The sequence below is a fragment of the Kryptolebias marmoratus genome, linkage group LG22, assembly GCF_001649575.2.
Source record: "Kryptolebias marmoratus isolate JLee-2015 linkage group LG22, ASM164957v2, whole genome shotgun sequence".
NCBI lineage: Eukaryota > Metazoa > Chordata > Actinopteri > Cyprinodontiformes > Rivulidae > Kryptolebias > Kryptolebias marmoratus.
This window is the reverse complement of record NC_051451.1, coordinates 29,702,058-29,717,502: the sequence shown is the minus strand read 5'-3', so window position 1 is coordinate 29,717,502 and position 15,445 is coordinate 29,702,058. Positions and strand designations below refer to the sequence as shown.

General features: G+C 39.2%; 1 protein-coding gene across 3 annotated transcripts; it reads right to left on the bottom strand.

Moving 5' to 3' along the window:
- Nucleotides 1-581: 581 nt before the first annotated feature.
- Nucleotides 582-15,145, bottom strand: kiaa1841 (KIAA1841 ortholog). Of its 3 annotated transcripts, none has more exons than XM_017437959.3 (21): nucleotides 15,020-15,145; nucleotides 14,013-14,173; nucleotides 13,775-13,928; nucleotides 12,736-12,832; nucleotides 12,356-12,594; nucleotides 12,041-12,099; nucleotides 10,449-10,609; nucleotides 9,859-9,945; nucleotides 9,648-9,758; nucleotides 9,384-9,507; nucleotides 9,120-9,272; nucleotides 8,326-8,468; nucleotides 8,129-8,225; nucleotides 7,996-8,028; nucleotides 7,764-7,863; nucleotides 4,227-4,312; nucleotides 3,004-3,032; nucleotides 2,772-2,845; nucleotides 2,597-2,685; nucleotides 2,348-2,430; nucleotides 582-2,272 (listed from the first exon to the last, which is right to left on the bottom strand). In XM_017437959.3, the coding sequence occupies exons 1-21, from the start codon at nucleotides 15,111-15,113 to the stop codon at nucleotides 2,236-2,238; spliced, it is 2,211 nt and encodes a 736-aa protein (XP_017293448.2). In that variant the 5' UTR covers nucleotides 15,114-15,145; the 3' UTR covers nucleotides 582-2,235. The 3 variants fall into 3 exon arrangements, with proteins under 3 accessions (XP_017293448.2, XP_017293450.1, XP_017293449.1); XM_017437961.3 differs by having other exon boundaries at nucleotides 15,030-15,121; XM_017437960.3 differs by lacking the exon at nucleotides 15,020-15,145 and adding an exon at nucleotides 14,483-14,628.
- Nucleotides 15,146-15,445: the final 300 nt, after the last annotated feature.

Here is a 15,445-nt window from a genome sequence, read left to right as displayed (position 1 = left end):
GGACACATTGTGATTTTTTTTTACCAATATTAGTTATGAAAACAAAAAATATCCAGGTTAAACTGCAACATCATTTCTGTTTTTGTCAAAAAATAATTTTTAAAAAGATGTTACAAACAGACTTTTTGAGACACGATTGCTTTTATAATACAGTACTTATTGAAAAATACCACACCATTTATTAACCTGCTGACAAAGCAGCATGTTGGGTAGGTACAGTTTGCATTGGGATGGCGTAACATCCTGCACTCGGGTCCAGGAGTGTGCACTAACTTTGACCATGTGACTGATAGGATAGGGTTGTTTCAGTCCAAATGTAACAAATAATGTCAGTGAATCTGCTTAATATAGTGAATTGCAGCTTTAACCAGCAAGTGATACTTGGAAATTTTGATGTCTCTGTTGAACATTTATGTTGTTAGATGTTAATAACACAGTACACTTAACTGGCTTTGACATATCATCTACAATTTAAGGTACCGGTAACTCCTGTTGACAAATGCTTAGAAGAAAACTCTCCCTTTGCTGCTCATGATCACTTCTGGGTCATACACTGACTGACTGAAAAAGAATGGGCCCAATTCAGTTCAATTTAATTTATTTATATAGTACCAATTCACAACAAAAGTCACCTCAGGGAACTACAAAAATAAAAAGCCAATTAGTAAAAGTTATCTGTTTAAAGACGCAGCAGATTTTGTTGAATCTTCACTTCATCACAATCTCCAACTTGTCACTTGCTTTAAGTTGCAGTCAATAAAAGGAAGTTCAACTCATGTTATCAACTCAACACTAAAAAAAAAGAAATTACAATGACAGAACAGAGTTCAGAGACCTTTCACATATTTCCTTCATGATTTTTTTTAACATGGTGAATGATAATAAATTCAATCTGAATATTTTAGTCCAAAAAAAAAAAAACCCAGAAAAAATACATTTCAAATTCAAATTTTTCATTTCAAAATGACTCTTTCTTTTAGTATGCTGATGGATTTTTTTGACAAACATACAGTTTTGAAAAAATAAATAAAAAATCACAACGTCTCAGTCAGACACGTTGGTTAAATAGTTTTTTTCTGGTTGGACCATCGTAAACCATTTACTTCTCAGTGCGCTACACTAGGAGGCTGACCTCTACAGCTCTTTTCTCATGGTCTCAACTCAGCCTGTACTCGAGTCGACCCGGCGTGAGTTCAGAGGCTTTCCATTGGGCTATTCTACCTGCTTCCAGCTCGGTTCTTAGAACTTACCGAGCCTTGGTTCCAGGCAACCTGCGCCGAACCAATGACCTCACATCAGCGGACTGCAGACCATTGGCTGGTCAGGGAGCCATGTCACTGGATGAGTCATGGCAGCAACTGCTTCGAAAACACTGTTTTCATCCGCCATTTTCTACAGCCACACCAACTTGCTTTTATCCATTTTTTGCAGCATAAGCCTTGTAAGCCTTTTATGGCTCACTTTTAACTTTTGTATAACTAACCACAGACCTAGCACCAGGCATACCGTGACCTCAGCGTCCTCCATTGTTGGGTATCAACAAGAAATGACATTGAAGAAGTGTTGAGCAGCCTTGCTATGACAATTCTTCCGACAGCGAGAAGGCACTCAGCTGTAAAATCACAGAGGCCGTATAAAATCGAGATAGGGCGAGGCTGGCCGCGCTACACTTGGCAATTGAAAAACAGCTAAGGACAAAGTTGATCACTTAGAATTCTGGAACCCCTCAAAGTTTTATTCTGCCATCCAGTGGACAAAAAAGGGACAATTCTCAATGAAGTTTAGTATCAATTCCTGTTTTATTTGTCCCAGAGTCATATAAAGTACATCTTAGAATGATGATAAATCTATCTACCTGAAATGGGGAAAAATGTAAGTGAATGACCCATCTCATACTCAAAGCCTGAACATATCTCTGTTTTAGGTTCTGAGAATTAGACAAGCTGAACTGCAGTCGTCCTGCTCTGTGTGTGACCACAGCTGGAACAACATGCAACGAGCTGAGCAGCAGAGGATGTAGCTGATGGTGAGCTGTGTGTCCACCAGGGTCAGCAGAGAATGGAGGGGGTAGGATGAGGAGGCCGTCTACAGCTGAGCTTAAAGCGGTGATCATGCTGCCAGATTAAAAATAATTAACTATCACAGAAGATTACATCTTGTCCTTTATCTGTGTTGATTTTCAGGTTTAATGTCGCCTCCTTTAAAGTTCAGGGACTCTTTATCTCTTCATGTACTTTAGCTTGTTTTGATCTGAGCATAGCGAATTTTAGATCTGCAGAACCAGAGAAAGAAAAAGTTATTCAGGAGAACATTTACACATGGATATAGGTGTGTGATGGTAAAGTACCTGGGGGCCTTCTCTGTACTCTGTTTGGCTTGAGAGGAACTCTTAAACTGTGCTTCCAGGCTCGCATAGATCCCCCCTGCAGGCTATAGCAGCAGACCACACACACACACACACACAGTCAAAACAATCAAGCATTGACAAACAATGATCACAGCTTTGTCAGCTTACCACCAAATAATTTCAGTCAAACTCACATTTCTCATATTCTTATTATAAAACCATAAAAGGTGATACAGCTTATAATCAGACCTCTTTAGTATCCTTGGAATTACACTCTTCATGGTCTCCAAACCTCATCTTGGTCAGGTAGCCAATGATCTCCACCATGCGACGCTGGTCTGCTTAGACGAACAAAAAGAAACAAAAAAACTGATCAACTTAAATGAATAAAAACTTTGCAGGTTTGCATCGAGTCATCCTTTACCCTCTTCTCTTTGAGCATCCTGGTTGTAGCGCATGGAGCGAGAGCTGTCCCACTTACTCTTCTGAATGCTTACTCTGTAAGACACGCACATACGCACACACACACACACACGCACACACACACACACACACACACACACCATTATCCAGTACTGACTGCAGCAGGCAAGCATCAGGTGATGTGACCTGGCCAGCAGGTACACAAGAACAGTTCTGGGTTCTGGTGAACTTACGTGAAAGGCGTGTTCTCCCGGTTCTGTGACTGTGAAGACAGAAATAATGCTGCTTTTATTGTTACAGTTTGTCAGATAAAAGTAAATTAAAACACTTAAGGTTCATTAAATAATGTTTCCTAATAAATAGAGTACACATTAAACTCCTAAAGTTAAAAAGAAATGGATGCTCTGCATCTGAAGGAACATTCAACAATAAAGAGCATCAGCCTAATGTCATGTGCTTAAAATACAAATATCTCACTGTCATTTGAAAAAACATGATCTCTCCATACATCTCCATCATCTCTCCTACAGGTGGATCGTTCTAATGACTGTTGGTTTCAAAGCAAAGGGTTGAATATATGTGCATGTGTAACATAGTTAAAATGGTTCAGGTTAAATCCTGCTAAAATGCACCATCTGCTGGTAAAAAGTTATATTGCCTTCACCTAGGAAGAGCGGGGTATTATGGGTAATCCTCAGAGCATCTGAGTGTGTTTATGAATCTTTGTGAACGGACATTTCTTTTGAATGCTCTTGGACTTTTGTCAAAATGAGTTTCAGTAATTTTGGTCAATCAAAGGTGACTCCACTCTCCACACTCCACATGACTCATTCGTGACTGGGGAAACTGTCACACCCAGTAGTCAGACCTGTCCTAATATTCAACCTCCTCAGTGTTCTAGCACATCTATTCCGGATTCTCATGTTAATAATGCTGGGCTAGTTGAGCAGATGAGCACTATTGTCCAACAAATAGGGCAACAGCTGGCTGATAGTGTGATGGCACACCTGAACTCAAGCAGCCCAAGTGGAACTGCAATTAAAATAACTCAAAATGAGAGCCATCAAGTCCCATGCAGCTCATTGGATCTTTCTCAGGTCCAGCTCGTCTCCAGGAGCCAGGTGAAGGAACCACCTATTTTTAAAGGGGAGAGTTCTGATACAGTTACAGTTGATGAATGGGAGGACTCAATGAGAAATTACATAAAAAAGGCCACACATGCACCACTTTTTAGTTCTCTATTTTTAGAATTATTTCAAACATGTTTTTTTCAGTATTTTGTGTAGGTTTATTACTTATGATCAAATAAAAATCAGTTTAAATTACAGGTTGTAGGGCAAAAAAAAAAAAATTGAAAAGGGGTGAATATTTCTGCGTAGTAGTTAAAGTTTGGTCTGAAGACTCCTGTTTTACTCAGAGTGAGTGAAAGTAAAAAGATTCATAAAACCAGACTTACTTTTGCTGTTTTTTCTTTGCGTTGGAAATTTGGAGAAGACAGTTGTTTCTTCAGAGGTCGGTGGGATTTTTTGGCTTTTTTAGAAGCTGGAAATAGAAAAATAAACAGAAACTATCTGTAAATAATAACAAGAAATTTATTTGAGTCCATCAGGCGCCATATGCTGGCGGGAAAGGGAAACTGCACTTTCCTCCATTCATAAAATTTAGGTAGCGAGAAAAAAAAACAGGACATGACACCACAAGATGTTTACTGTCAGGTTATTAATCGAAACACGTTGTTGTTTAACATTCCTCCAAACTTTGTCGTTTTACAAAGTGATTCACAATAACCAAAAATCAGAGTCATGTCTGATTAAACCAGGAGGCATGAGGAAGTAAAACACCTGAAGAAGTGAAGTTCTTTCAGGTTTGTGACAAAACAGAGTTGGTTTTAAACAAATTATTCATCCCCTGACTTGTACTTTTCTATCTTTTCTCCAAGTTGAATTAGGACAGTCACTTTAAAGGGGGTGAATAGTTGTGCAATTATTTATTTTACATTATATATTTTTATTTGATTGGTATTACTCTGTAAAAAATTTATTTTACTTTAACAGTGAAGGTTTTTTTGGTAAAGAGGGCCAATTTATATTGACCATGATTGATTTATGACAGCAATAAAAGCATAAAACATCCAAGGAGGTGAATACGACTTATAGGCACTTTATATAGCTTCAAATAGACTGCAGTGATAAACTGGTTATTATCAATTTCTTCTTCAGATTGAGAGACGGAACCACAGCAGCTCCTACTGATAACTGAGTGTTGACAAGAAGTATAAATCCTCTGGCTGTTAGGACTCCAACAATTCTTTTTACTTGTGGTTTGAATTAATTTACTGACAAAAACTATTGCCTTTTTGCTGGCCACCTGTAATATTTGTAACAGGCATCTGTCTCGCTGGTATGTTGCCCAGATAAAATACACTGTAGCTCTCCAGCTGTAGCCCAATAATCAGTTGAACAGTTTGAACATTTCCTTCTGAATAAGTCTCATGAACAGATTTGGTCGTGTGACTCAGTCTTTAGTTCAGATCAGACTTGATATTGTTAGTCAAACATGCTAAACCTCATGAGAATGTCAACTGACAAAATGTTTTACTAAAACTTCTTGTTTTTCTTTTCTTCAGGCAGGGGCTTGCAGTATTATTACACAGATAACCAAACCAAAACCCCTCCATTTCATTTGGATCTGTGTGAATTGCCCTGGGTGAAGCAACAAGATCTGATTGGTTTGGAGCCGGTCAAACTCGATGCCCCTCAGACAAACCCTATCTTCTGATTGGATGCAGCCGTGCCGACCTCCCCAAACCCGCCCCTGTCGCAAGCTTAAAACTGTATGCTTGGTGCTGCCTTTTGTTTTTGTCTTCAGCTTTTTCTGTCCCCTTTGTTTTGTGCTTGTTGCCTTTTGGTCTTGCTTTTTTGTTTTTCTGTTGTTTTCCGTTGACTCTTAATTTTGGTTGTAACTCTCTGCATTGTTAGACAAGTATTCAATCTAGCCTGTACCGTCCAGTCAAGCTGGCCCATTAGTCTGTAACAAGTAAATGGACAGTCAGAACTTTGTAATTAGTCCCAACGCTCGGGAACACAACTCGTACTTCATCTGAACCAGAACAAAGACACCAAACTATCCATCGTATTGCTGACCGATCCTCTGGTCTCCAGACACTACAAGTGGTCCTTTGGTTCTGTGCACTGGACTCTCCGCTGCCCTGATCACCAAGAGTACCTGAACATCTAACTGACAGCCTGGTTCTTCTGGGAGAAGTTCCACTTCAGAAGAACCAGGCTCTGATCTTCAGCCGACCTATCCCTGCTTGGTATCACTGCAGAAACTGAATTCATCTCACAGTGAGGCGACCAACTATTTGTTATGGCGGTGATAAGTCCTGGTGCCTAAGTAGGTTTAAATTAAGGTTCAGCTTGGTGTTATTCTAATAATTTCCAAGTTTATTACACCTCAATATTGTGCCTCAAAATACATTGTCAATTTTTATAACCCAGATTTTTCCCTTAATCAAACTTTTTACTGCCGTTTTAATCATAATTTTAAAATATATTAGGTCAGTTTAAAGAAAATGGTTATGGACCACTGAAAGTAAAAAAATCTACAACAGAGGTTTTTTATTTTTAGTTCTTTTAATAAATATGTATAATGTATAATAATTCTCAGATTACCATGTTTTGTGTGTGTGATTTATGGTCCCTTCATATAAAAAGAAGTCCTTTTTGTTGAGACTGATAAAGTGTGGTGCTCTACAAGTGCAATTATTTAATGAATAACTAAATTAATTTATTGATTATTTATTTAATGTAATAAACTCTATACTCTTACCCCTACACTTCAATCCCTTTTAGCTCAGAAGCCTCTACATTATTGTATGTCCCCATAGCAACTCAATATCTAAAATTTAGACTTTGCTTAAATCCTTAGACTCATATTTAATACAATGTGTCCCCCAGCGTGTTATAAGCCTGGTGGCTGAATGATTTATTGAAACATCCTCTCTGTATCACAGCCAGAAACACAACAGCTCTTCCTCCTGAATACGTGCAGCCATATTTGATGTGACAACCATCTGCTCTCTTTTTACCGTATTTCCACTGGTTACGTAGCGTACTGCCCCTGTCTTTTTGGAGAAAACTGCACCGACATAAGTTCCAAGTATAAACGCCCCCACCGCGCGCTCAGGTCTGGATGCTGTTCATGGAGCCCTGCAGGACTCTAATGAGCCCTGAGGCTGAGCCACCTTCAGGTACCTGGAGTTAGCATGTTGTCAGAGCCACAGCAATAAACATGGAACGAGCGGGTTTAACCAAAAATGGTTAGTTGAGCCGAAATTCAGCAGGTGGCTTTACAAGACTGAATATGGTAAGAATGTTTTGTGCTGAATGAAAATATTATCTATGCTTAACAGTAAAATGATGCTATTAAATTCAGCATTAGATGTTTTGTTGTTCCATGTAGTGATCCAACATGCAGCCTGTGCCACAAAAAGCACAGTACAGTACAGCATCTGTCTGTTTTTCAGAGTTCTCTGTTGTTATTCATTGGCCTGGAAGTGAGACGGGTGTTGGTGCTCTGTTTGCACTTTTTCATTTATGTTAATTTAATTTATTTGTAAATGTGACTTAAATTAGAATTCAAATTAGGTGCAATCAATTAGTATTTATTTTAATTGTATTTTTGTTTTAAAAAGTATTTCAAAAGTGCCTTTTTGTAAAACTGTACATGTGTAAATATTTGACACAAATATCTTACAATATCACATAATAAATAGTCATATTTTCAACTTTCCTGTCAACTTTAATCATTTTTTTTTACTAAATCCCGGTCGGCCAGCAAACGGCCACCTACCACCGGGCTTATCCCTGTAATACCAAATATTTGGCGTGGCTGGTCGTTGTAATAATAATGTAAAAAATTCTTACTATTTTCTTTTGTAAAAGTGTTTCAAATATGAACTTAAAATTCAATTCAATTCATTAATCTCTACCTTGTTTCTTGGACAACTCTTCCTCATCTCCAACTTCATCCTCAGTGACCTCTGACCCTGTGGTGTACTCCTCATCCTCTGACAGGAGAGACTGCTGCCTCTAGAAGAGCAAATTGATTTTCCACTGGAGTTCAGGCTCAAACATATCAGGTATTAATGGATCTACAGTTTGATCAATCTGATAAAAGCATCAGAAGCAGATTTATCACAGGAAATGAAAGAGAAGTCCTACCAGCTGAAGACTCCAGTTTTTAAAAAGAAAGAACTGATGAAAAACACAAAGAAGCAGCAGTAAAAATCAAAATAAAACTAAAAGAATCTTACAGAGGAAGGCAAACCAAAACCAAAGACGATGAGAGACATACGTTGGTTCCATCTCCTCTCAGAGGTCCAAGGAGGATCGGCTCTAACAGAGGGTCCCAGTCTTGGACCTTTTCTGCATTAAACACACTGTCCTCAGTCCTGACACACAAACACACAAATATTCAAAGCTTTATAAGAAGTGATCCCTCAAATTACAACCAGACAGCTGGAATAAATGTTCACTCTGAAGAAGACTGACCCGTCTCCAGGTGGAGCGTTGGACAAACACACAGCATCTCTGTGCAGCAGAAGGTCATTCAGGACTCGGGTCTGGGCTGAGGTCAGCTCGTCACAGTTTTCCTCATCAGGAACTCTAACGATGTGGTCTCGCACCTTACAGCCCTGAACACACACACGCATTCAAATCCAGTGACAGGGAAAAAAAAGGATGAAAAGCAATTCACGTTTAAAAACAGCCAAAGTCTAAAGAAAAAATAGCATCAGTTTTCCAGGTTTCCAGGAGGCCTTTTAAAGAACATTTGGATGTTTGACTTATTGGAAGAAAATGTAAATAAATTTGGAGTGGTGTAAAAGTTTGCACAGTAACATTAGATGAAGCTTTCAGCCTCTTCACTCCATGTGTGACAGCAACGCTGAACACCAGGCTCAGGCTCCTGACATTCCATGTCGTCCCAAGGGCCAGCTTCAGTAGGCTAGTGTCAGAGCACCAAGGCCCACTCTTTCAGATGGCACACATAGCTCACGTCCCCTCCTGCTGGTGGTCAGCTGACAGAATGGTGAATGCATGTATCTCGATCAAGCTAAGCTTAGGTGCTCATCAATGAGCCCCTCCCCCACACCTGGCTCCAGGGTGGGGTCCAGGTAACCCATGTCTGGGCGAGCAACATCAAGCTCCTTGTTTTTTGCTGTCCATACAAGTGTTGTGTATCACTCTTTGTCTGGCCTGTGTTAGTTTTTTTTAATTGAATGACTTTAGTTTAAGATGTTTTTTAGTCCATTCCTATTAGGTGGAGGACTTGGATATAGATCTACCTTTGGTATTCCAGTGGGATCGAAGCGGAGAACTCTCTGGTTGCAGCAGGTATATATTCCTGCACCGTACCAGCCTTTCTCAGTGCCCATCCCGGGGTACAGCACACTGTCTGGATGATATCTGCAGTAGGTCAGCTCTGCACATACAAACACCTGCATATTCAAACACATGAGTTTTAGATTCAATATTAAATTCAATAAATCCACGTCTCATTTCTCATACTTCAGCTTTTCTCATTTGATCTCATGTTCCCACAGTCTGACCTGCTGGCATCTGGAGCAGGTCAGAGTGTTGATGGTTCCCCAGATTCTCCAGTAAACCAGGACCCAGGATTTCAGCACCTCATAAAGGCCCATGATGTATTCATGTACATTCCAGCTTTTTTGTCTGAAAAACACACACAGAAGTGCAGCAATTACACACTGAAGCTGGTACTGTCAAAGTGAAAATCATCATTTCTTGTTGAATAAACTTTTTACTTATTTAGATGATGTCATTTATAAATAAGGGATGTCAGTAATATCTACCTGATGTGTGTATAGATGATTTCTCCTCGAACATCTATATTGATTTTCCCAGGAACACAGGAGATCTTCCTCTCTGTGTCTTTGGTCAGCAGTTTAAGGCACAGACCACACCTGCATTGTTTAGAATAACAAACAAAAACAAAAGCTGAACATTTTTAAGCACACAATAAAATAAATAAATAAAAGCCAAAGCAAAGATGTTTTCACTAACTTGTAGAGAGTTGAAGCATTTCCTGGAGAATCTTTGTTCTGGTAACGTGGATCGAACAGATGCTCAATTTTCTTCTGAAACAGTTTGCTTTGACCAAGAAAGAACATGAAGAACAAAATTAAAAACTCACTTTTTTCTTTCACCATACAGAAATGTAACCACAGTGTGGCCTTGTGATGAATTAAAATTTATCACACCTTAGCCCTATTTAATTAGGCCCAAATTTCAAAGCAGTTCTTGGGAACATTGCCATCAGTTTTCCATTGAATGTTTAAACTCGGAATAAACCTTGAATCCCATGAGAACCAGCTGAAATTTTTTGTCTCTTTCTACAATTTATATTTATTAACCAGTGTATTCTATATCTTAAATTGGAGTTTTGGTTATTAAATACAGCTGATTTCTTAATTTACCAAATGACCCTTTGTGCACTATTAAATTTCTTACTTTTATGTTTTTTGTATCTATTTCTAGACTTTACAGCCTTGACACATATTCATCATTACACCAGTATATCAGACATCTGATTTGTGTGGTGTAGAAGTATTCCTTGAGACTTGGTAGAGCAAAACCTTCATATTTCTTCTTACCTCTTAAACTTATCTTTTTTGTCGCGGATGTCATCGGCCTCATTGTGATTGAAGAGTTCAGCAATCCGTGTAGTCAGGTTGCTGTTGATGCAGTTCATATTGCAGGGCGTAGCTACAATGGCACTCATGTGTTTGTGGCAGTACAGGATGCACTCATCTACCTGAACAGAATAATAGTTTACTTGTTAATAAATACCTTTCACCGAAGATCTCAATAACTCTACAAAACAAATTCAAACAAGCTCAGATTGTTGCTGATTCTAGCTCTTCTTTAAGACTATAAGACAATTTTACTGCAAAATATCTAAAAAAAAAAGTATTTACACATTCACATACATACATTAAGAAAAAGATGATAAATGTATATAAAAAACACTGAGCTTGCCCTATTCTTTCCACATTGACTATTCCACTTCACTCCAAGCTCAGGTCCTCTACCAGAACCCTGGGATCTTCAGGGTTCTGTTCAAGATCTCAGCTGTTCCTTGGACTGAGCTCTTCTGGACAGAGATCTATGAGGTTTTTCCTGGGATCTGTTGGAGCCTCTCTTCCAGTTTGGGGGTCACATGATGACCACTGGCACCACTGAGGCCTTGACTCCGTTTCCTCTTTCAGCCCTTGGTGTTTCTCCAGCTTCTTCTCTTGGGACTGCTACATCTATCACCACAGTGTCCGGTTGGTCAGCCATCAGCTGTTTGTCAGTCTGGATCTGTAAGTCCCACAGTATCTTAGCCCTGCTGTTCTCCTCCATCTCAGGTGGAGTCTCCAACTGTGACTGTGGGACTTCCAGTCCAGACTCGTACAGATGTTCCTGTACTCTATTCCAGCTGTTTGGTTATGGTTATATGTATGATTTTCCTGCCTGCATCTTACTTCCTGCTGTTATGTGCTGGACTGTCTCAGGGGCAAAGATCCCCCTGATGGACATCAAGGACATCATGAAGTCTGATGCAAACCTACCACCTCTCAACATGCTGAGAACAGAAACCTTACAGTGAAGCATGGTGGTGGGAGCATCTGGTTTCGGGATGTTTCTTCCATTAGCAGGGACCGGGAAACCGGTCAAAGTTAAAGATGTGACGGAGGTCCACCTCCCAGCAGGACAATGAGCCTAAACCCTCTGCTGAAGAACCCTTCTCTGGTTTAAGGAGAACCAGTTAAAGGTCCTGGAATGGTCCGGGTGGGGAGCAGTTATGCATGCTTAGGTTAATCACAGTCAGCATTTTCTTTTGTTTTGTTTTTTTTGTTACACAGTACAGAAATTTTTTGGAGTTTTAAGGTGGTATAAAATTAAGTGAAGTTTATTTATATGGCACATTTCACAAATAAAAATCAGTGCTTTCTAATAAAATTATGTAAAATAAAATTAGTATTTAGATGTAAAAGATTGTACGAACAGAGATAAAAAAAAAATTAACTAAAGGCTTGTCTGAATAAACATGTCTTCAAAAGGGTTAGACTTTCCAAAGTTCATTTGAATTTCTAGGTTAAAAGAAGAAAACAGAAAGTCAGGAAAGTGAATACTTTACTACCCAGTGAGTGGGTTTAGTATCCATGTTATCACATTTCACTTTAAAGTTGACAACACTTACTAATGAATCCATCTTTAAGAACTCAGAGGAGATCAGTATTGAGATCACGTTGCTGGGCTCTGTAACAGAAAAATACCACAGAGTTAATGAATCCTGAACACAGACATCCTTTATTTTACAACCCAGAGGGTCAACAATCTAGAACACATAGGTCTAACCAATCCAGAACACACCAAACTTAAACCATTTCAGTGACCAGAAATTTAAGTGAGGCCACCCACAGGTAACACTAACAGATGAAGTAGTTGAACAGCTCAGCTATTACTAAGAGGAATCATGAAATTTGTATTAATTTAATTTTTTACAAAGATTTACCAAGCCGGGGTTTGTCCTTGTTCCCTTCTCCTGTTGTATTCCTTCTGACATAGTTCATGAGCCAGTCGAAAATCTGCACATCACAGTGAACAGAGATGTCCACCTCCTCCCACCTCTGCTGGTCCAAAGACAAATATTCGGCAAAGTAACGCATCTCTTTGACTAAAAGATCTCTGGCACAGGTGAAGTCCTGTTTCAGGTTCTTGGTCTCATCACACACGTGGATCACAATGTTTGGACTGTAAAACAAGGTTCATATACATTATAATTAAAAGCAGGCTTCAGATATTTGGTTATAAGGTAAATTATCCAGATTTCTAAAGATTGTGAAATTTATCAACATACATTCCGTTGAAGTTGAATTACATCTCTTGACTTACTCTCGTGGCTTTTGGGGTTTGTTGTCCTGTTCTGCTGAAGGTCGTTTCTCTTTCTTCTCAACAGAACCCCCTCTTCCCAAAGGGATCGATTTAGGGCCTGCAAACAGAAACAAAAGAAATATAAATGCAAGCAAAAATAAGTAGTAAAACAATTGAGTACAAGTCAAGCTTTTGTAATGCTTTTAAACCCACTACTAACCCTGGAGTTTAAGACAAACTACTGAAACTGTCTATTGATTGCATGTCAATTAGTCAGTCATGTGTGATATCCTGTACAGATTAAAATAAAATAAGAAAGTAAATCATTTGTTATTTTTGTATATGTTAAAATGTAAGTCAAATCCAAACTGCATGAGTGTTAGACCGTTACTGGAGATTCAGCAGCCTTATCTCCTGAGGAACAAAGCTGTGGTACATTCTGGTTGTTCTTGATGGAACGGTATTATCTTCAGATGGAAAAAAAGATTAAACAGCACATCTGCAGGGTCAAAGGCATCTTTCACAATACTGTGGGGTTTTGCTTGAATTGCTCCTTAAATCAAGGAGGGGACTGAAACCCCAATAACTCAGGATTTTGCCCACTAGCTGCAGGGTCTTCATGTCATTCACAATGTACTTGTTGAATCAGGAAGGGATCAGTTGATCAGGATGCTCTAAACAGATGACTGGCTTTTTTTTCTAAAACCCACAATCAGCTCTTTAGTTTTGCTGGCATTAAGAGAGTTTATTGTTGCTCATGAGTCCCACCACTGTTGTATCATCAGCTAATTTAATGAATCGTGAGAACAGTCATGTGTCAGCAGAGGGAAGAGGAAGGACTGAGTACCCATCCCTGGGGAACCCCTGTGCTTAGTTTAGTGGAGTATGGTGTCTTATTTCCAACACAAAATGTATGTCTTCCTGTCAGGAAGTCTAAAAGCCAGTTACAATTGGAAAAAATAGGTGTAATTCTTAAAAACAAGTTTACTGCCCAGTTATTGATGGCTAAACTGAAATAACTGAAGTTTTTTTATCTGTGCATACACAGAACACCACTTACCTGAAACTTCACTGAAGCTCTGGCTGTTTCCAGATGTTTTAGCTCCATCTGCAGACAGGCAGTCTGATGGTGCGGTGCCTGTTTGGGCATTAAACTGACAGCCCACACGGGGAAACCCCCCAGTGCTCTGCAGCTCCTCAAATCGACAGGCACACTATAAAACCATATCAGAGCCAGATTGTTTCTTACTGATAACTAATGAAGCAAAAGAAGAGAACAACGGTTTCACTACATTTACCTCCTTGGGAGTGAAGCCAGGTAACAGCTGGGCCACATTGTCCCAGTTTATGGGCTGGGGGACCCCCCACAGAGAGCCCAACACCAAGTCCAGAACCAGGACGTTGTTGTCATAGGGAAAATTGTTGTTGTCCGAACAGAAGCGACTCATTTCTGCAAACACTGACAAGAAACAAGACTTTAACTCTGCATTTCAAATTAAGACTAATTAACCAAAACATTATTAAGTATTGGTTTTCTACCTGTTAGGATCTTATGTTTAAACTACTGATTAATAAAGACAAGGATTTGTACATATACCTAAATGCATATTTATATACCTACAAATATTTACCTATATAAATATTTAATACAGAAACTCGGGAGCAGGTCTCTGTCCTGCTACATCGACATCGACAAAAATAAATCCGTTGCTTTTAACATCTGAATCAGACCCAGTATTACATACATTGTCCAGGGGATGTTTCTTACCTACAGTCGAAACAAGTCAATAAAAGTGGATGAAGCTTTTACTCCATCGTATTGCAAGACAGCGATGCTGGGATGTGCTTCTACCGGCTTCATATGGTTAGCTAACTTTCACCGATGCTGCTGCTTTCAGGTAACCCCAGAAAACTAAAGATCCCTTAAATTTAATACGGAATCCACGTCCTTCAGCAGCTGGTCAATGTGGCGTTAAATTTTACAGAAGATGACTGAATTTACACACCAACGTAGGGATAAAATCTAAAATAGCTAAACAGTAAATTGTATTATCCATTTCCATTTACGAACACAGAGCTTCAAGATAAACTCCCTCTAAAAGTCCTGTTTTCCCGACAGTCATGGAAGGCATCATTAACCGGAATCCGTAGCTAGCATAGCTGCTTGCTAGCTTTAGGAGTAGCTTTTAAATACACGTTAGCATATTTATCAAGTTGCAAAACAAAAATGCGTCAACATCCCATCGTGCTAAAACAAACGAATAACTCTTCAGAATAAAATCATACATATTAATTTAAAACTCACTGGTTTCTACCTGCAGAGATGACTTATCTCTAATGTCGCACTGCAGCAGATTAGCTGCATGGCTAGCAGCTTTACACGTCAACGCCGCCGCCATGTTGGGAGGGTAAGAACCAATGACTTAAATGAATAGACATGACGCGCCGCTTTAAAGGCTCGGGTCGAGATACGGCGAAAGCGGCGCCATCTTGCTACAGTATTCTTAAAGGCGCAGGGCTATATAAACAATGCTGAGGACAAACGAAATAAATATTTTTAGTGGGTAAGATGAGCCCAATAGTGCATGTACTTTATCATACAATGTCACAAATACTCAGTTATTGTAATTTAAATAATAGCAACCATGAATTTAACAGAAACGCAAATCCAGAGCTATTTATTTACAATCACAATGGTAGTCAAATCAGCAATGGTATAAGCAATACAGAA